The sequence below is a fragment of the Carassius gibelio genome, chromosome B16 (assembly GCF_023724105.1).
Source record: "Carassius gibelio isolate Cgi1373 ecotype wild population from Czech Republic chromosome B16, carGib1.2-hapl.c, whole genome shotgun sequence".
Taxonomy (NCBI): Eukaryota; Metazoa; Chordata; class Actinopteri; order Cypriniformes; family Cyprinidae; genus Carassius; species Carassius gibelio.
In genome coordinates, this window is record NC_068411.1 from 18,800,946 (window position 1) to 18,821,899 (window position 20,954).

A 20,954-nucleotide genomic window follows, 5' to 3' on the forward strand; every position below is an offset into this window, starting at 1 on the left:
GTCTTGAACGACCCATTTTCCTCAGCTTTCAAATGCATGTTCAACAAGTGTTGGCTTCATCCTTAAATAGGGGCCACCTGATTCACACCTGTTTCTTCACAAAATTGATGACCTCAGTGATTGAATGCCACACTGCTATTTTTTTGAACACACCCCTTTCAACTAATTCAACTAATTGCCCAATTGCACAGCCTTAAGAGCGTGCATATCATGAATGCTGGGTCTCATTTGTTTTCTGAGAATCTACTGAACCTACTGGTAACTTGTTTGCCACGTAGCAATAAAAAAATATACGAAAAACCTTGATTATTCTGGTTAGTCACATTGTACTGCTATTATTTTGAACAATACTGTAGGTTGTCGAGGATGTAATGGTGACTGTGCAGTGCAAATGTAGCAAAGCTTGTATTTATGCTAGGAGTAGACAGAAAATGATTGATATTAGTGAAATAATGTACATCTAATAATGAAAGACACAACTAGTAGGAACAAAACTTTACATTTTTTTTTTTTTTTTTTACTTTTTTAAATATTTTTTATTTCAAATTAGGAAAATCTAAATAATATATATATATATATATATATATATATATATATATATATATATATATATAAGGCAGTGCTAAGTATATTGTGTATCTTTATACTGGAGAAATTGCTGATGGAATTTCAGGTTTGAGTCACAGAAATAAATTATATTTTAAAGGATATTACAATAGAAACCATTAGTTTATATTGTAACAACATTTTGCAAGATAACCGTTTTTTTGATTAAATAAATGCAGCCTTGATGAGCATAAGATACTTCTTTAAAAAACTTTAAAAGTCTCACTGATCCCAAACTTTTGACCAGTAGTGTGTGTATGTGTGTGCAGCTCACTATAGATCATTTATGTACGTGAGAATAGCAAAATAGAGTAAACTGTGACATATAATACCCAAAAATTCTTCATACTAGGGACTACCAGTAAAATTAGCAAATTCAAAAACATGTAAATTCGGACACTTTGACCTGACCATGTTTTGCTTATGTGAAATTTTTACACAACAGACTGAACAAAATTAAGCATTGCTTGATAACCTGTTGACCTAAATTGGTATTATCTAATTGTGTACTTAAATTTAACAGCTGACAGCTATTCAACCTAATTCATTACATACGTATCTATCAAAGTTATCTGACATTATCCAGATGCATTTGTTCTGACACAGTCTAGCTTTGAGTTCTTTTCATATTTTATTACCATTTTCTAAACTATAGTGAATAAACTGATAATGTGAGAAATGTTGAAGGTGTCTGAATAGATTTTGGTTTAACTGTGTGTGTGTGTGTGTGTGTGTGTGTGTGTATGTGTATATATATATATATATAATATGGTGGGGGACCATGCAGGTCATTTAACACTTGACATTCTGCTAATCTGTCTCTCTGTAGTGTTTTTGCTATCCAAGACCAAATTAACTTATCCCTTTTCATTCCTTCTTTCCTGACGCATGGCCCAGATCCTGCAATTACTGTTTCGGGATCAGTGGTCAGCTCAGGTCTCATGGCCATAGCACTAACCTAACATAACCCACACTTTACTGCAACACCACACACAAATTGCACTATCCCATTCACATCCCTTTTTGTAGATGCTGCTGCTTAAACACTGACTGATCAGCTTTTTCAGCTATCACTACCTAAATTACCATGTCGCTTTTGGTTTTGTGTTGGTGGTGCATCACTCATATTATCTGCAAAACACCATTTATGTCTCTGACCCTCTCTGATCTCTAATGCCCTATTTCTGATCTGCTCTTAGAGAAGTGAATGAATGAAAGAGGTAATCCAGCACTCTACTCTGATTTCTCTTATCCATCCAATCCCTTCATCTGTATCAATTCTGAATATAGAAGCAGTCATCATAATCCAGCAATTACATTAATAACTCATTATAATCTGTCATTTGTCCCTCTTTGAGCATTAAGTCAGTGTCAATCTGTATCTCGGTACGTGTTTATGTGCACGTTTGTGCGTGCGTGACATGGAGAGCATGAGCATCTGTGTTGCTGTACTCTGTCTGAACCCTTGATTTGTTTGCATGGCATGTAATATATAAGAGACTGATGTAGCTTGATGAGAATTTAGTTTTGATTTGGTTCAGAATTGGCCACATCGATTTCCTTTAAATTGGTGTTAGCAAGCAAGCCTCAACAGAAAACGGGATCCCAAGATTTGTTAGAGTTGCAAACCGCGATTTGCATTCTGCAGTACAAGTCTTGATTTAAAATATATTTAGTATATATTATTTGCTGTACCAAACATGTATAAGCAAACTAGTGACTGAGAATGCCTTTTGTTTTGTTTGTCTGTCTATACTAAATGTGATTAGGTGTCCTGAAGAGCCAAATAGGATCTACTGTTCTGCCTAGGTGTCCTGCTTTAACCTGGCCTTAACTGGTTAACCAGCAGACTATAATCAAGGTTGCATTATGTCACTGACAATGACACTCACAGTTCATTTTATCCAGTCTGTACAGCATTTTAGACAAACAGACCCAATAAACAGGGAACATTCTCAAACTTTGGATAACGTTCTGGTTAGGTTCTTAAGTCGCTTGGGTAAACTTTTAGCAGTAGCCAAAAAACATTGAATGGGTCAAAATTATCATTTTTTCTTTTATGCCAAAAATCATTAGGAATTAAGTAAAGATCATGTTCCATGAAGATATTTTGTAAAAATTTCTTACAGTAAATATAAAAAAACTTAATTTTTGATGAGTAATTTGCATTGCTAAGAACTTCATTTGGACAACTTTAAAGGTGATTTTAAAGTGAAAAAGTGACATGACATTCAGCCAAGTATGGTGAACCATACACAGAATTCGTGCTTTGCATTTAACCCATCCAAAGTGCACACACAGAGCAGTGAACACACACTGTGAACACACACCCGGAGCAGTGGGCAGCTATTTATGCTGCGGCGCCCAGGGAGCAGTTGGGGGTTCAATGCCTTGCTCAAGGGCACGTAAGTCATGTTATTGCCAGCCCAAGATTCGAACCCACAACCCTAGGGTTAGGAGTCAAACTCTCTAACCACTAGGCCACAACTTCCCAGTATTTCTCAGTGTATATACTGTATATGAGGGTATATATCTGATCCTAACGAACCACATCAATGAAAATATTGACACTTAAGACTGGTTTTGTGGTCCAGGTTCACATTTGTAAAAAGTTTTCTGTAACAACCGTTAATGATACGTTTCTTTTTTTCTGTTTTTTTTTAAATGTTTTAATTGGATGTTCATCTAACATTTGTTACTATAAAAGTGAAACCTTAAAACCTTTCCAAAATGTTTGCAATGATAATATGGCATTTTTCCTTAGCATTGTGAACATTCTGAAGTAATGTTCTTATAATTTAGTGGGATGTTAGCAAAACGTTCGTTACCTGGATATCAGGGGCTTTCAAACTTGATGCCAAGGAATCCGAAATAGCCTACATGAAGATCTTGCTCCCTATCCGGAAATATGAAGGTAGTTGTGTATTTTCATATAAAGACCAGTTTATACTGTGTTAGAAAATATAAGGGCTATGAATTGAATGAATTTCTTTTATTCCAAGGACAATGCATATTAACATGACAAGTCAAAATATGCCAGAGTTAGCCAAGAGGCTAGTTTTCATCTGAAGTCCTAGGCCAGATGTACAACAGGCAACCTGAAAATACAATGCAGATACAACAATTTAATCAAACATAACAGAATATAACAAATATAACAGACCCTACAGTTTCCGAAAGTAACAGGAAAAAAAAGAAAAAGAAACACAGAAAAAATAAAAAAAAATAAAAAATAAATTAATGTTGACAAATTTGCATACTAAAAAGCCAAGTTTTAAAAGAAGAGCGAAATTCATTATAACTATTTATTTCTCTAACTGACGTTGGGATGTCATTCCATTCTTTCGAAGCTTTAATCGAGAAGGCAGACTGACTAAAAGCAGTTTTCCTGAAATTAATATCACAGTCCCTTCTAAAAGTTCCTCTAGTGAGACGACTGTTTTCTGATCTTAAACTCAGAAACTCACTAAGAGGAGGTGGGGCCAGGTCATTGAGAATTTTATAAGCTAAACAGCCATTTGAAAACTTAATCAAGTTTTCCCAACTCAACAGATTATATTTTAATAAAATCTTACAGTGATGAAAGTGACGTGGTTTCTTATCAAAAATTTTTAACGTTTGTTTATATAAAGTCTGTATTGGGAGCAAGGCGGAATGGTTGGCCTGAGACCAAGTAGTCAAACAATAATTCATATGCGAAAATATCATAGAGTGCATAAACATTTTGGCAGCTTGGGTAGACATTGAATTCCTAATATATCGGAAATTAGATAAATTAAATTTTATTCTCTTAACAGTATTTGAGATCTGAGAATTAAACTTAAGTTTGGAGTCAATGATAATACCAAGATATTTAAATTCTGAGACAATTTGAATTTTTCCACCATTAATAGAAATATCCGGATCAACTGCAGAGTTGGTGGTTTTACTAAAAAACATACCAACTGTTTTGGAAAGATTTAACTGCAGGCTACAGTGATTTAACCATTCACTAATTTTAACCATAGCCTTCGTAAGTTTGGCTGCCACTGCTGCTTTTGATGTTCCATGTATATATAAAACAGTGTCATCTGCATACATTTGAACTCTCACTTCTGGGCACGCACTTGGCAAGTCATTAATATACATGCAAAACAAAAGGGGGCCCAATATAGACCCTTGAGGCACTCCAGTGGACAACTGAAGAGGTTCAGAAAGATAGCTGCCAATACGTACAGTTTGTGATCGTTTAAAAAGATAAGATGCTACCCACTTTAGAGCATTATCTGAAAAATTAAAATGAGATAGTTTAGACAATAAAATATTGTGATTAACAGTGTCAAAGGCTTTCCTAAGATCTAAAAAAATAGCTCCAACAACCTTGTTCCTATCAAGCAATGATTTAATATTTTCGATAAAAAAACAGTTTGCTGTCTCAGTGGAGTGATTTGTCCTAAATCCAAATTGTAATGGATGAAGGGAGAAAGCTGAATTATTCAAGTGATTCCTAATCTGTTGAGACACCCATTTTTCTAGAACCTTGGATATTACTGGCAAAATACTAATTGGTCTATAATTGGAAATAATTTGTCTGTCTCCTGATTTCAATAGAGGGGAAACAATAGATAATTTCCAGGCATTTGGGAATTCCCCCAGAGAAATCGATTGATTAATAATTTTTGTGATGGGGATAAGCAAGGACGAACCTAATTCTTTCAACATTGTATTATCCATACCAAAGACATCTTTCGCTTTAGAAGTATTAAGTGAACTGATTAAGGATTCTATGTTTCTTTCAGAAGCATTGAGGATTTGGATGAGATGGATAGTGGAAATTAACACATTATCTAAAAAATACTGTACAAATATAAAATGTGTTAAAAAATGAATTTTCATAACCACAAGTTTCCTTGAATCGGGTTTTATCTCAATTTTGGTCCCTGGTCTTGAATCACGTCTCGATGCGCACAGGAGGAACTCACACCCATCGGGCGCTGAAAGGAAAGACCCGCTGCAGCTCATTGGGAGAGAAAAGTGACGTCAAGGAAATCCTCAATGCTACTGAGACCTTAATATATCCATGAACTGCACTGAGAGCCCAAAGCACATTACTGCGCAAAATATAGACGTGCAGGATTACCAGGGCAAACAGCTCCAATCCTCACTCAGGTGTGCTTAATTGTGCACAAAGAAGCCAAGAGCAATCAGATCTTGTCGAACAGGTTTCTGTTGGATGGGACTGGATCTTTTATTGGAGCACAATTTGGAGCGTCCGATTTAGTTCGTCAATTCTTTGTGCAGGCACATTCGAAGAGACACCCGTCGTTTGTCGTCGACTTGCACAAATGACCCTGCTGGCGAGCATGCGGCGCCACAGTATCCGCGTCCAGCATCACCTGCACCGGTGGAGCATCTGCGGGACGGACGGAGGACAGCTGCTGAGCGATGGTTTCGCGCCTCCCGACATCGGTATGTCCAGGTCCAGTTCCTGCTCGTCCGCCTCTTCAGACTCCGCTCTCTCCAGCGAGTCTGCGATGCCAACTTCCGTCGGACCCTTCACTGTTGTCCTGCTCGGCGACAACGGCGTCGGGAAGTCCGCGCTCGCTAGTATATTCGCTGGAGCATCGGACAGCATGGGCAGCGAATGCGAGTTATATGGAGGTATGTTGACAATTAACTGGACTTTGCCTTTACTCTTTGTACTCCCAACTGTTCACAGACTCCAACTATCACTAGGCGTTCCATTGATGTTCTAGATTCAGATTGAAATTTGGATATATAACCTAAGCCTGTTATATAGAAGTTATGTTTAGGCTGCACCTATTCAACGTTTTCCCATCATAATGGTGCAACTTCAGAAATGTTTAAATTTGGAATCATATAGGCTAGTCTAGTGGTCATTTAGAATTAGAGAGAATTGTGTAGAATTAGAAAGTCAAAACCAGACCATAGAGAGCGAGATCTACGTTAACTTTTATGATTTTTTTGACATTTATAAACAAAGTTTCAAACTAGGGTTCCAGGGCTAAAATTGATAAAAAGTCATATTTAGGGAAATATTTTTAAAGGCTTATTTAGAGTCCTTTTTAGGACTACTGAAGTGCACACTAAACATTTAATATAAGTGCAATAATTCTATAAATACAAGAATGAGCATTTAATATTATTAGGCTACAAGTTCAAACCTCTTCAGATTGAACAGAAAACTTCAAATAAACCAGTTTTTATTGTCACTATAAGATATAAAGTTTGTAATTTTGTATGTTTTTCCCATGGCCGTGATTGATAACCTTCAACCCTTTGTCCTTTTTAATGTTCTCAGGTGAAGTATTTGAGCAGACAATAACAGTAGACGGTGAGAGGACCACAGTTACCCTACTCGACACCTGGGACTCACAGGTAACACCTTTAGTTCATCAGAAATGTAAATTAATATACTTTATAAGAGGTTTAGAGAAATTCTGATTTCTGTTTCCATCAGGATGAGGGGGGCTGGACACAGGAGCGATGTTTGCAGACAGGAGACGCTTTTATTATAGTTTATGCCATAACAGATCGTTCAAGCTTCCTTCGTGCATCAGATCTTCGTATTCAGCTTCGACGCCAACGTGAGGCCGACCGAACTCCCATCATCCTCGTCGGCAATAAATGTGACCTGGTTCGTTGCAGGGAAGTGTCCATTAGTGGTGAGTGATTCTGAACTTAAATAGTATAACTCCTCAGTGCTTCTTTACTTCTTAACCTAAAGTTACTGCTACCAGTAGCATCTTCTTAATCTGCAGATCCACTTGTGGGATTAATAAATGACTCTTTGTTTTACCTTAGATCACTGGGGATTTTCGTTTATTATTTTATTTGTTATTTTTTAGAGGGTCGCTCGTCTGCTGCTGTCTTTGACTGTAAGTTCATTGAAACGTCAGCAGCTATGCAACACAATGTCTGGCCGCTGTTTGAGGGCATCATCCGCCAGCTCCGTCTGCGAAGAGACAGCACAGAGAACCTCACCAGACGTTGTTCTCTTCAGAAGCGACGGGAGAGTCTCCCGAAGAAAGCGAAGCGTTTCATTAACAGAATGGTTGCGAAGAAGAACAAGCAAGCAGCCTTCAAACTCAAGTCCAAGTCATGTCATGACCTGATGAGTCTGTAGTGCAGAGACTTTGAATTGGTCTGAAGATTTGAATTGTATTTGTGTGAAGTTTGGGTGCAAACATTCTGGAAAGTATCTGTTCAAGTGTTTGTTTTTTTCCCCATTTAGTGATTTCTAAAAAAAGCCATGGATGTCTATATTAGACTGTGCTGTAGAAGAGCATCGATTACAGGCTTCTCGCTCCCTCTGTGAAGGACAGAACGCTCTAGTCTTGCCCATTGTCCGTTTCACATGCCAACATTTCAAAAGCTATAAAATACTAAAATGTTTTTGTGGGAACCCCATCTCGCTAAAAGTGGTCCTTTTACTTTTTTTTATGATTTTCCTGATGGATTTGCTTTTGAACTGAGAAACGTCTTTGTGGTACATTGTGTGTGAAACATTTTGTCCAGCTTTTGCTCAATTTGAGCATATAGCATTCAAAAGAAATAAAAGATTGTTTTTTTATGATAACTCTCAAATACTTCGGTCCTTTCAAAAGTGCACACATCTGGAAAAGCACTTTTATTACATATCTATGGTAATGTCTTCTCGGCTGGGGTCACGCTAAAGTATATCATATAACATAAATCCATAAAAAAACATAAACCAGCTGTTCCTATGGTGTGCATATGACAACATATTAGTCAGGGACTACAACTTTAGATATACATATGTCCAAATTATCATTTTTTACATGTCGATTGTGTGTTTTTAACAAGTTTACAATTAGGCATACTGTATAGTCTAAATATACACTGAAAGTCTGGGGTTTAATATTTAATACTGGAAATATTTTTTTTGAAATGATCAAAGAACAAAGAAATGTTACTCTTAGTCAATGTTAAATTCAATATCTAGTTAACATGGCCTTACAATAAATGACATTATATTTTTTATGTTAGCATAGTAATTCTGTAACATATGTATTGCACATTTTTTGTCGCTGCATTAACTAACATTAACTAATCAATAAGGGTTGCCAGTTTACATACAGTATCGTTATATTTATCTATTTTTTATAAATAATGATAATTCACAGATATCGGATATATTTGATTACAGCCTCAGCCCTGCTGACGAATGTATGTGTAATAGAGGAACACATTTGTTCCTGTTATTCAGAAACACTCCTCCTACCTTCCCTTCAAAGGTGAGAAGGACAAATGAACGACACATTGAGCTGATGTGTGATCGCTGCTGATGAGTGATCGCTGCTGTGTAAATGATTATGAATGTAGAAGATGTGTTTAAACTGTAAGACTGAAGCTAGTTAAGCATCCGTTGCCTGTTCGTTTGTGAGTAGACATGGTTTTTGGCATTTTGTCAGGAATTGCTCATTTTGTGGCCATTACCTGTCAGATCTACATTGCAAAGTTACTTAAAATGTGTTCACCTGCAGTATAATAGTTGATCACAGTAGCAGCAGCAGGTTTCTCTGTTTCAGTACCAGTGCCTGCAGTAAGTATCATCGCTCCTAAACTTATCCTTTACCCTCTTACTTATTCTCCATTGTGCTGATACGACTGCATAATAATTAGTCAATGGAAAACCATGGGAAATTCTTGAGTAACTACCATTCAAGGTGCCTTTAACCTGAGACATTTACATGGAAGGGGTCACTTTTACAGGAAGTGATTACCATAGATTTTTCAGAAGGGTTGCACTTTATTTTACAGTACGTGTACTAACATGTATTTATAGTGTACTTACAGTGTATTTATCTAAGAAAGTTCTGGTAACACAAGGTAACTACATGGGGTAGGGTTAGGTTTAGGGGTAGGTTCAGGGTTAATACCTAGTTATTACATAGTTATTACATAGTTATTGTAATTACTATAATAAGTACATAGTATGTACATGAGGAACAGGACTGTAAAATAAAGTGCTACCTTCAGAAGTATTCATATCCATATTTGCTTTATCTTATGTAAGTGTAAAACTTGTAAAACTTGATGTTTCAAATCCTTCTGTGGTCGTATTTTTAAAAGATTACATCTAAAAAATGTTTTCAGTTGTTTTTGTCAATAGAGCGAAAGTTAATGGGGTCTAAAACAACATCATTTTTTGTGTTCCACAGAAGAAAGAAAAGCCATGCAGGTTTGGAAGAAAACAATATTAGAGTAAGTAAATCAAGTCTATTTTCAAGTGTCACTGCTGAATAGCTCAGAAGTACTATCTGATGTATTCATTTTCAGATTTAGACGAAACTGAGAAACATGGAGCACAACCATGCAAGACTCAGTCAAAAGAGCAAGGATCAAAGATTGCTGGCCTGTATTACTCAAGATTGTGAGCACACAGCTGTGTGAAGGTGACCTTTACGCTCTGTATGAATATACTGTGATTTTCATCTGTCACACAGCTTGTTTTCAGATATATATTTTTCTCTTTTTGTCCAAGCTTGCCCTCAGAATTCTGCTTTGTCCTTATCATCTTGCATAGAAATGACTGAAGTAAGGCCCCTAAATACAGAGGGAGATTTTTGATGCATTTTTGTTTTGTCTCCTTTTAATTAAATGCTTGATGTTTACACATTAACACATCCACCAATCCTGTACAGTATTCGCCAAACGGTACCATAAAATAGCTTCAATTTACAGTCCACTCCCCTGAGCGGTGAATCAGTAGATAATGATTAGACTCAATAAAGCAGAGTTAAACTTTGACTTAAGCAGGAAGCACTTCGAGACTGAAACGCTCAGTCTTTTGAGGAGAGGAGCTCTGCTGACAGGTCTGTGTCTCTTTTGAAGTTTGCATTTAGCAAGTTTCATCTGATTTTAGAAGTGTGTTATTAGTTACTGATATGTCATTTACATTGAAATGTTGCTTTCGAGGCCTGTGTTGAGTTATGATCGTGTTTGCCTTTGCTCAGTTGTTCAGAAGGGTGTTCACAAGCTTATGTGGAAGGGCATTTAAAGATATCGAAACTTGCTGAAGCATTGTAGGTGCGAACATATTTCTGAGCACATTTGCTAGATGAACGTGTATCTATGATGTTTTTTGGTCTTTTACTGTCAGAATGTCATCAGAGGTCACAAGTCTGGGCCTCCTGTTCCTTGATACTAGAAACTTCACCGTAGTTAGAGCCATCTAGACTAATTTTAATGAATTATTGTTGCATTTTTATTTCTTGTTAGAATTTAAAAAGTCAAAAACTTATGAAAGAATTTGTTCACAACTGCTTTACTCTAATTCTTATGACTGCTACTGCTTGAGCTGATATCTATAGCAGAACATGAGTATTGATTTCAGCTTATGCACCAGAACGTCACGATTTATTAAATATGTTGACACGAGGATATAAAAAAGAAACAATCATATCACCCAGTTTATCTGTATATTAATATATAAAAGAACTAAAGTAGTTTATCAGAGGTCACATTAACTTCAATGTCACCTTGTGTCACATCTGTCGCAAGGTGTGTCTGTCTTACACAATAGATCTGACCGATATAACCTAAAAACAAATTCCAGTAACAGTAAACCACTTAACCATATTCTTATTTCAATACATTATTGCATTAAAACTGCCGACATTGCTTAATTTACTCTGGAACCCTCACTGCGACTTACACAGTCAGATTAATATAGAGATCTTTATCTATCTACACATTATGTGTGTGATCAGTGATACAGTTCTAGATAAATCTGTTTATTTTTTATCTAGATAAATATGTTTATTGAAGGCTGAAGTATGGAACCACACCTGTAAACAACTTCCTTTATTGATCCATGGTCTGCAACTTACTTTCAGTTACTAAGTGTTTAATAATTGTTCCATGTTTACTTGAATGATGTGACTGTTAAACTGAGAAACCAGTATTTTGTTTGCCTTTACCAACAAAGTTAACATTTAATTTTAATTATAAAATGAATTGATATTGTATTGGTGATCTGAATCCTGAAAAGACCCTGAAAAATCGATCTATAATATATATACTGTATAGATGTATAAATATACACATTCATAAACACACATTTCTTTCTTGAACATTTATTTGAGTGTTTTGCCCCTTCCTTTTTTCAGATGTGTGGATCTAGAATATTTCATATTTAAAAGTCTTGGCTTTGTAATATATCTGTCAGTACAGACATTGTAAAATCTGATAAACTGTGATACAGCAGTGACACACAAAAACACACATGCACACATTATCAGCACTGTCTGGTACAGGAGGCACCGCCCACGCTTGAATGCCAAGTGACCTTTAAATAACCTTTTTATGGACTGGGATGCACACACACACACACAGCGCCACATGACGAGAGTCATGATGTCACCATCAAATGCCACTCATGCACTATTTTTATGCATATGATATGCACAGAGGGACCGACAAAATATGCATAGATTAGTCTGATAACAGAGGGGAAAATAACAGAAAATTCCCATGCACACACATAGGAAAGAAAATCGTCTTTTATATTGCTGAAACGTTACTCAGGACTGGTTGAATAGTATGTGTTGTTAATAATCATTGACTGAAGTTTAACATTAAAGAAGCAGATGGGTAATTTGTAATTAGGCTTTTGTCACACCATGTGGCTTCACTTCATTGCTCTGTTTGCACAGCAGGGGCCGTCATGTCAGGAAATAGTCATCTGATAAAGTTATTTGGCAAATAAATGTCACTCCTGTAAATTATAATGGTTTTGCAGTAACTATGATAAAGGTCCTTTCAATTAAAGGCACTGTTTCACATGTTGTCATTCCTTTTCCACCAGGTTTTGTTGCCTGGGACCATGAGAGGTGCACATTTGCTACACTTGACCCTTCTCGTCAGCATTGTGAGTGTGTGTGCGACCAGGATTTTAACGTGGCGACCTTGTAGTGTCCTTACAAACTTTTATTCAGTCCATAAATGAGTAACTATGCTGAAGTCCATTTCTCTGCCCACACTCCATTAATCAGTCAAAGACAAAGAGACATAATCTGGATTCATTCGGAAAGTTAAATCATTTGTTCTACATAAATAATCCACAGACGTGGGCAAATATTCAGCAACCTTCAAAGCACAGATAGGTTTAATGGATAATTGACTTGATATTGAATAAATGACTTTATATTGCAGTAAGACAACAAATTAGTAATAAAACATCTTTATACAGTTATATATTAAGAAGTGTGGTCAAATGTTTTTATTAATATGCAGGGAAATCGCATTCTCAGAAAGAATATTGGCCACTAATGTTGTTCATGACTAGATTGATCTAGATGTAGATCAAGATTGATAACAGACAATATAGCAGTTGACAATATGCTTATATCTATAATGGTGATTTTTGCATTTTGACTTTGAATTCAGTGACTTAGGGTGTTATTTTTCATATGGCTTCATAATTCTCTCTCTCTCACTCTCTCACTCTCTCTCTCTCTCTCTCTCTCTCTCTCTCAGGCTCATGGGATTGGTTTGGAGGACATAAAGGGGCCATTAGACAATCTAGTTTTAGATGTGCCAGAGGCTACACCTGTGCCCTATCCCATTTACCAGGTACCACAGGCTCTCTTTTTGTGTTTCTACGGTTCATTTTCACAGACGGGTTAGTTATGAAGACAGACATAATGCTTACATTTTTATTAGAACATCTGTTGTCAGTAGTATTTAGAATTTATTGTTTGAAAATATACTAGAAATGCTTTCTTTGTTCAGTTTACATCAACAGAGGAAGCGGAGACGTATCATGTAAGCGGAGAGACCGAAGGAAAGATCAGTATTTCTTCAGACGGCTGGCTATTCCTGGAGCAACCTCTGGAATGGAGCCAAGATAAAAGCCACCATCTAGATGTAATTTATTAGTGTTGTATTATGATATATCACACATAACATGCAAGCACCTGGGTCTTTAAGAAGATACAAAATCCCTACATTGTACTTTTCTAGTAAGCACAAAGCACACCGTTGAAGTGCGACATGGCCATGTGTTATATTTAGCTACATGGTTTTACATTAAACATTTTGTATATGGAAAGTCTATATTTTAAATCCTCCTCACTATATATTTTTCACTATATTAAATCACTGTATTAAATTTAGTAGTTCATTGTAAATGGTTCTGTTGTATGAAAATAATTTTGAAACAGATATTCCATTGTAGTCTATTAGTTAACATGATTATATTAATATATTACATTATTTTATTTAATTATAATTGTATAAATTAATAAAAACTGAGATGTGTTGACATCTAAATGTAAATTCCAGTACAAACATTTCTAAACATGTGTGTGTTTTTCTTTAGATTGAAGCACAGTCAGCAGATGGTGAAACTGTTGATGGGCCTTACTCAGTTGTATTGCAAGTTGTGGATGTCAACAACAACCACCCTGTCTTTAGTGAGAGTCAGTACAGTGCTCATGTTAGAGAGCATTCACCTGCAGGTGAGAGACACACCTATTATCAATGGACATTGAAACTTTAAACTCTTCAAATTAAAATATACACACCTTTAATTCTCTTTTTAATCTTGTGTGCGTGCAGAAGTTACATTCTTGCAGGTGTTTGCTACCGATGCAGACGATCCCGACACATTAAATGCCCAACTTAGATTCAGCATTGTAAACCAAATCCCAAATCCTGGAAATGGTTTTTACTTTGGAATTAACCCGGATAGTGGAGATATCTTTCTAACAGAGGAAGGTATGTCAACACATTTAGAACAAAAAGATATTCAGAAAAACCCATATGTTGTGCATATGTTTTGTTTAATGCCAAACCAGTATTTCTCTTTAAAAGAAGATGAACGTGTGTATTTCTGGTGTTTTGCAGGAGCAGAGTTTCTGAGGGCCAGGCCCGCTGTAACATACAGCCGCGGGGAGGTCCGTGGCAGTCCTGATGTCCTGAAAAAGAAGTTTGAGGACTACTGTGTTCCAAGGAACAACATCCCTCTGGAGAACAATCCCTTTTACACATGCATCGAACGTGCTGGTGAGAACAAAAAAACACGTGATCATGTTATTTAACGCAACTGTATGTAGTTTTGTTTATTTTTGCAACATAGGAACTTGTATTTACAGAGCATTAAGCAATCCACCGTTTTCACAGAATTTTTTACCCATTCACCAAACTTACCATCAGAATGATTTTAAAATTGATATTTAAGAACAAACAAACAAGCAAAAAAAAAAAAAACCATACAGTCACAGTGCAATTGCGAGTTTAAATTATCAGATAAAAAGCCCCATTTGTTATTCTGTGGTAAAAAAAAAAAAAAAAAAACAGAATTGCATGATGTAATTGGAATTCTAAGAAAAACTGTGAGATATTAATTCATAAACTTGTGAGATATAAACTCGATTGGAATTGTGAGATACATTTTTTTTCTGTGGTGAAAACCAGCTTCCATAGATTCCGGGGTATTTTGAAAAGCAGTTTATGTTGTGTACATAATCATGCCAGACTCAGAGACTTGTTTACTGCCATTTTGCTATAAATAACAGAACTTTGATTAAGAAATGTATAAATGGGCCAAATGAAAGCAGTATGTTGCTCTGTCTCCTCTGTTTGTGATCCTCTTTGAGCAAATGAGAGCATGAGGGAGGACAGAACATGTCATTCAGAATGAGGCTGAGATGAACCGTACTGATTATAGTGCTCTCACAGACACACTCAGATTAAACTGCTGTGTTAATGTCTATGAATGACCCCTTCTGTAATTACATTCACTCTGGTGTGTGGAACGTACCACATGCTGTAAATAAAAACACAGTCATTAACTGAGCTCAAGCAGTTCAGCCCTCATCAGTGCAGATTACTGTGGTCTCAGAAACCAGGCTGGATTTAATCCAGATTACTTCACCACTGAACATCATGTGACCAACAGAAATGTGCAGGCCTTTCACTTCATTAGATTGCATCAAGCTGTGGAATAATAATTTACTATATAATTTAATAATTTACTGACTGAACCTCTGACTGAAGTTTTTTTTTCATTTACACCATTTCAGCCTACAGGTGACGAAGGCCTATGGTTTTTCAAGATCTCTGAAACTGTGAATCATTTTAAAAGCAATTGGATCAACTGATTCAGAGTTAAAGCACAACTGCGAGTTTGATAAACAGTTCAATAAATAATAGTGTCATATTAATAACTTACATTGAGTAAATTTAACGGCTCCAAATAAGCAACATGAATCATTAATCATTATTTCATTGTTTCAGAATCAGTAAAAATGAATGAGTGTTTATATTGAATGAGCAGAAAGAAGAGGAGCGAATCTTCTTCAAGATCCAGACTATGCGCTGATCGTTCGTGTCGAGGATTTAGGAGGCGGAGCTCCAAACGCTTTGAGCAGCACGACACGGGTCAACATAGCTGTCATTCAAAACCTCTGGGTCAGCCCTGGACCAATCACCATCAGAGAAAATTTGGAAGGGGAATACCCTATGTATCTTACCACAGTAAGTCTGGATCTAAAAACAATAATGTTATTTGTTATTCATTATTATGATCTGAATGATGAATTACATTATTTATTTTTATTTTTATTTATTTAATTATTTATTGATTGTTTGTTTTTTAGGTCCGTGCAAATGATCCCACCGCATTGTACAGACTGGTACAGAAAGAAAGGCTTTCCTTCCCCTTCACCATCAATGAAGATGGAGAAATTCATGTTACCGCTCCTCTGGATAGAGAAGAGAAAGAAATGGTAAATCCTTGAGAAACTGATCTGAAAGAGGAAATAATTTATATCAGTCTGTAAACTACATTGGGGCTTCAACATATTTCACTCTTTATTACTTATTGTATAAAACTGCGTGTTGCATTTTAAACTTGACATGTATGTGTGTGTGTTTTAGTACACTTTAGTGGTCTTGGCAGAAGATGGACAGGGTGTTGAGTTGGAAAAACCCATGGAGATTCATGTGGAGGTGGAGGATGTGAATGATAACCGTCCTGTGTGTGATGAAGCTGTGTTTGAGGTGCAAGAGAATGAGCCCATAGGTAATAATGTGAGACCCTTTATAAACACATATACACACAGGTTACCTGGACCACACACACACTCACATTACATCAATTCAAACCAGGTGCATGTCATAGCACAATTTGACCAACTGCATAGAGAGGGGTCAAAAAGTCTGATGCCTCTGGTGAAAAGGCTTCTTTTATACATTTTTTATTAATTATATATATTTTATTAAACAGTAATAAATAAATAAATCTGCATAAGTCTTGTAAATTCTTAACATGGCATTTTCATTTTTGTCGTTTTCAAAATTTCAATGAGATTACATTATCACTGTAAAGAGAAAAAAAATCTCTAACATTCTTGTATTTTATGTCATAATGTTTGTTTAAAACGAATTCTTACAAGATTTGAAATAGATTTTGAATCTCAGACTTTTGGATCCCACTTTCTCTTTTAGTATTTCATTAACTGTTTTATCATTGTCCTTCAATTTTGATCTTGAAATGTTTAATTATATGATATCTTGTTTAGGTAACCAAATTGGGGTTCTGCCTGCTCATGATAGTGATAAGGAGAACACACTGAACTCATTATTAGTCTACACACTCATCAGACAGAAGCCTGCCAAGCCTTTCGACAGAATGTTCACCATCGACAATGGTGAAATCAAGCTGGCAAATAAAAACTTACAAAGGAAAGTGGTGTCTCAGTATGAGCTCACCATTAATGTGACTGATGGAGGTAAACACAGCCTGAACTCAAATGTTTTTATCTTTTTTTTTTTTTTTTTTTAAGAAGAATGTGCTCTTTAACTTTTGCACTTGTTTGCAGTTTACACCACGGAATGTAAAGCAATCATCAAGGTCATCGACATTAATAACGAGATCCCTGTCTTCGAGAAAAAAGATGTATATATTTTATTTTACTCCTTACATTAATTACATGCTTTCTCCCTGTTGATTATTGAATAATTAATCTCTGCTCTGATTCATAACCACCTTCTTCCCTACTGAAGTACGGGTCCCACAGTGCTCCTGAACTAGCTGAAGTGGGAACCACTTTGCTCACCATCAAAGCCACAGATGCAGACGACCCAGGAACAGGAAGCTCTAGGGTGGAGTATCACATCGCTGCTGGAGACCCACACAACCTCTTAGCCATTGAGGTTGATGAAGATACTGGAGAGGGCAGAGTCTACATTGCTCGGGTAACAAGACGTCACTCATGAGGAAAACATGCTGAAATTCAAAAACTGTTTACATTTCTGTTTTATGCTTTTTGCATTTCTTTATTTTTTGATATTCTCAATCTGCAGCCACTGGATTACGAGCTCCAGAGCGTCTTCAACCTTCAGATCAATGCCCGTAATCCTGAGCCCCTGATCAAAGGAGTGGAGTATGATGAAAATGCCACCACATTTGTTGTCATTCAGCTGGTGGATGTGGACGAGCCTCCAGAGTTTGACGTTGAAACTCTTAACGTCAACGTTCCAGAAAACATCACGGTTGGAACCGTAATAATGACAGCTAAAGCCAAGGATCCAGAGGGAAAGACTATCAAGTAATGCTTCGCATTATATTTCCTATATAATCAGATCATATAGGAGATGAAAGTGTTTGTTCAAAGGGCTTTGATACATCTACTTCTGAAGTTTAATGAAGATCTCTGTTCCAGCTCTTATATGTTGAAACTGATGAAAGAAACAATATTTCAGTTTAATTCTGTATACGCTTGTAACATTTTATACAATCCCACCTTGGTTACTTAGAACTATGAAAAAAAAAACAAATACTATTTTTTTTTTCGAAGACTTTTTGACTCCACTGTAGGTTATTTAAAATATCTCTGGGAGCCAGTGAAACTTAGCATTTTAATAGCAGTCTTAAATGCCTTTTATGTCATTCCTGCATATGTTCTTTTTGTCAGGTTTAAGATGGAAGGTGATGAACATAACTGGTTGGAGCTGGACGCTGACTCTGGAGAGCTGAAGACTAAAGCTGCTCTGGACAGAGAGACGGTGGAGCAGATCTCTCTCACACTCATCGCTTATGAAACAGGTGAGAAATCAGGTGATCATTGCTTACTAGACTGGTGAGGCGTCACTCCAGGTGAGTGTCATTTGGTAAATACTACAGTCTGTTTCTGTTCCTCTCAGAGGGGGACAAGCAGGAGGCTGAGATGAAGGTGGATATTCATCTGCAGGATGTGAATGACAACTACCCTATACTGCAGAAGACACAGGGCTTCATCTGCGTCCAGGATATGACCCCTTTGACACTCACTGCTGTAGATAAGGATGCCGACCCCTATGGAGAGCCTTTCACCTTCTCCCTTAACCGCAAGTCACCAAACTTTGAGATCAAACCTCTGGATGGTGAGTGAAATATATATATATTTTTAAATAAACGTCTTACACACAGTATGACTTGTATTTACTTAATTTACTGCTGTAACTATGTAAACCTGTTTATGCATCTGCAGGAACCTCAGCGCGGCTGGTTTTGAAGAAGAAGCCCTCAACTGATATGAATGCCATTGTTCCCATCAACATCAAAGACAAAGCTGGGATGGGTATCACTCAAAAGTTTGATGGTAAACTGTTTCCTTCCTCTTTATTTTATATTTAACACTCTTAACATCTAGCATGATGGTCTAACATCTCATCTGAGATTTCTTTCTTTCTTTCTTTTTTTTTTAGTGCGTATATGTAACTGCACTAAACTGGGCTACTGTTACATCGAGCCAGCAGCTCACAGCTGGAAGCTGGGCATGAGCGGCACCATCGGCATCCTGGCAGGAACATTCGGCTTCATCGGTAAGACTGATAAGTTGCATTTTGCTGTATTAATATTTAAGACTAAAAAGAAGCAAACTGAGAAAATGTTTTTGTTTTTTTTCTTCCAGGTCTGTTCCTGATCATTGTCATCTACCGAATCAAGAAGAAGGATCAGCATAGAGCAGCAACTTCTGGAGAGGCTAAAGCAATGCTCTAGAGTCAGGATAACATGTCAACTGTAAACATAACTCAGTGCACAACCCAGGCAAACTGACATCCAGATCCTCCACATACACACACCTTTACTTAGTAAAGTTAAAGCTTGGAATTTAAAACATGTTGTGTACAGTATGTTGTCATATTTCAAATGGATTAAAACTATAAAAATGTAAATCTTATATTTATTCCCCATTGTCCAAGAATCAAATAAAATGTGTAAAAATCTATCCATGTGATGTTTTTTGTTTTTGTTTGACTTTACTCCTAGAAAATGTCTCGTGCAGGTCAAAGGTCAGGTTCTATTAAATGCTGCAGTGTAAGAAGGCATAAAAATCACTGAATGACAACAACATTTTTGCCTGTTTGACTATATATATATATAGGGCCCTATTTTAACGATCTGAAACGCAAGTGTCAAAGCGTGAAGCGCAAGTAAGTTTGTGGGCGGGTCTCGGCGCTGTTGCTATTTTCCCGGCGGGATAAATGGCTCTTGCGCCCGGCGCAAATCTAAAATGGGTTGGTCTGAAGCAGCTTCATTATTCATAGGTGTGGTTTGGCCGTAACATGAAATAAACCAATCAGAGCGTCACCCAACATTCCCTTTAAAAGCAGGTGCGCAAGTTCCATTACGGATTGCTATTATTATGGCGTATTTACCAGGCGCACGCCAGGAGCGGTTCACAGCCGAGGAGACTGATGTTCTTGTAAGAGCAGTGAAAGACAGAGAAGTTGTGTTGTATGGGGATGGGAGAAACCCACCCAAAAAGCGTCGGTTAAACAGGCGTGGGAGGAAATAGCCACAATTTGTCAGATGTCCTTGTATACATATATGTCTTGCCACTATTGGGCAAACAGCTCTGATCCTTAATTACTACAATTAGCCTGAATAATTTGTAAGCTAGATTTATGCCTATTTTGTTCACATCTTCGTGGCACACCACAATGATTTCCGTCATCTCATGTGTTAATATTTTTTTAGTATAACAATTTATGATTTGCCAAAATAACTGTTGCATCTGTGTAGATTACATGAGCAAAGTGTATGCGCGTTGTGCACGCTATACATTATGGTCAAGCATGCGCCCTTAAAATAGCATAATGAACAACGCGCAACGCGCCACTGACTTTAGACTAGGTTTTTTCTGGTCAGTGGCGCAATTGTTTAAAGGAACAGCAAAATAGCACCAGGGATTGTTTGCGCCGGAACACGCCTCCTTTTTTGCGCTGAACCGCCCAGGGAGCGCAAGTTCATTCACTAGTTTAGCGACGTGCTTCTGTGGAGGGAAAAGCGCGCTTTGCGCGGGTGCAAAATAGGAATGACACATGCGTCG

General features: G+C 36.9%; 2 protein-coding genes across 2 annotated transcripts; both read left to right on the forward strand.

The window, feature by feature from the left end:
• Positions 1–5,543: 5,543 nt before the first annotated feature.
• On the forward strand, positions 5,544–8,185 carry gem (GTP binding protein overexpressed in skeletal muscle). The gene is made up of 4 exons (XM_052578228.1): positions 5,544–6,246; positions 6,908–6,984; positions 7,067–7,271; positions 7,455–8,185. Exons 1-4 carry the CDS (start codon positions 5,931–5,933, stop codon positions 7,730–7,732), a joined length of 876 nt encoding a protein of 291 aa, XP_052434188.1. The 5' UTR covers positions 5,544–5,930; the 3' UTR covers positions 7,733–8,185.
• Positions 8,186–10,346: 2,161 nt separating this feature from the next.
• Positions 10,347–19,850, forward strand: cdh17 (cadherin 17, LI cadherin (liver-intestine)). The gene is made up of 19 exons (XM_052578209.1): positions 10,347–10,445; positions 12,440–12,502; positions 13,111–13,206; positions 13,366–13,500; positions 13,955–14,093; positions 14,194–14,352; positions 14,482–14,640; positions 15,914–16,113; positions 16,236–16,364; positions 16,516–16,660; positions 17,160–17,369; positions 17,460–17,536; positions 17,644–17,835; positions 17,944–18,188; positions 18,555–18,685; positions 18,784–19,002; positions 19,110–19,220; positions 19,327–19,443; positions 19,533–19,850. Exons 2-19 carry the CDS (start codon positions 12,458–12,460, stop codon positions 19,619–19,621), a joined length of 2,598 nt encoding a protein of 865 aa, XP_052434169.1. The 5' UTR covers positions 10,347–10,445; positions 12,440–12,457; the 3' UTR covers positions 19,622–19,850.
• Positions 19,851–20,954: the final 1,104 nt, after the last annotated feature.

Excerpts from the sequence above, each read along its gene's own strand:
- gem (XM_052578228.1), top strand. The coding sequence starts at position 5,931 with ATGACCCTGCTGGCGAGCATGCGGCGCCACAGTATCCGCGTCCAGCAT. Across the intron at positions 6,247-6,907 it reads CGAATGCGAGTTATATGGAG|GTGAAGTATTTGAGCAGACA; the intron begins GTATGTTGACAA and ends TAATGTTCTCAG. Across the intron at positions 6,985-7,066 it reads TCGACACCTGGGACTCACAG|GATGAGGGGGGCTGGACACA; the intron begins GTAACACCTTTA and ends TGTTTCCATCAG.
- cdh17 (XM_052578209.1), top strand. The coding sequence starts at position 12,458 with ATGAGAGGTGCACATTTGCTACACTTGACCCTTCTCGTCAGCATT. Across the intron at positions 13,501-13,954 it reads ATAAAAGCCACCATCTAGAT|ATTGAAGCACAGTCAGCAGA; the intron begins GTAATTTATTAG and ends GTTTTTCTTTAG. Across the intron at positions 14,641-15,913 it reads CACATGCATCGAACGTGCTG|AAAGAAGAGGAGCGAATCTT; the intron begins GTGAGAACAAAA and ends TTGAATGAGCAG.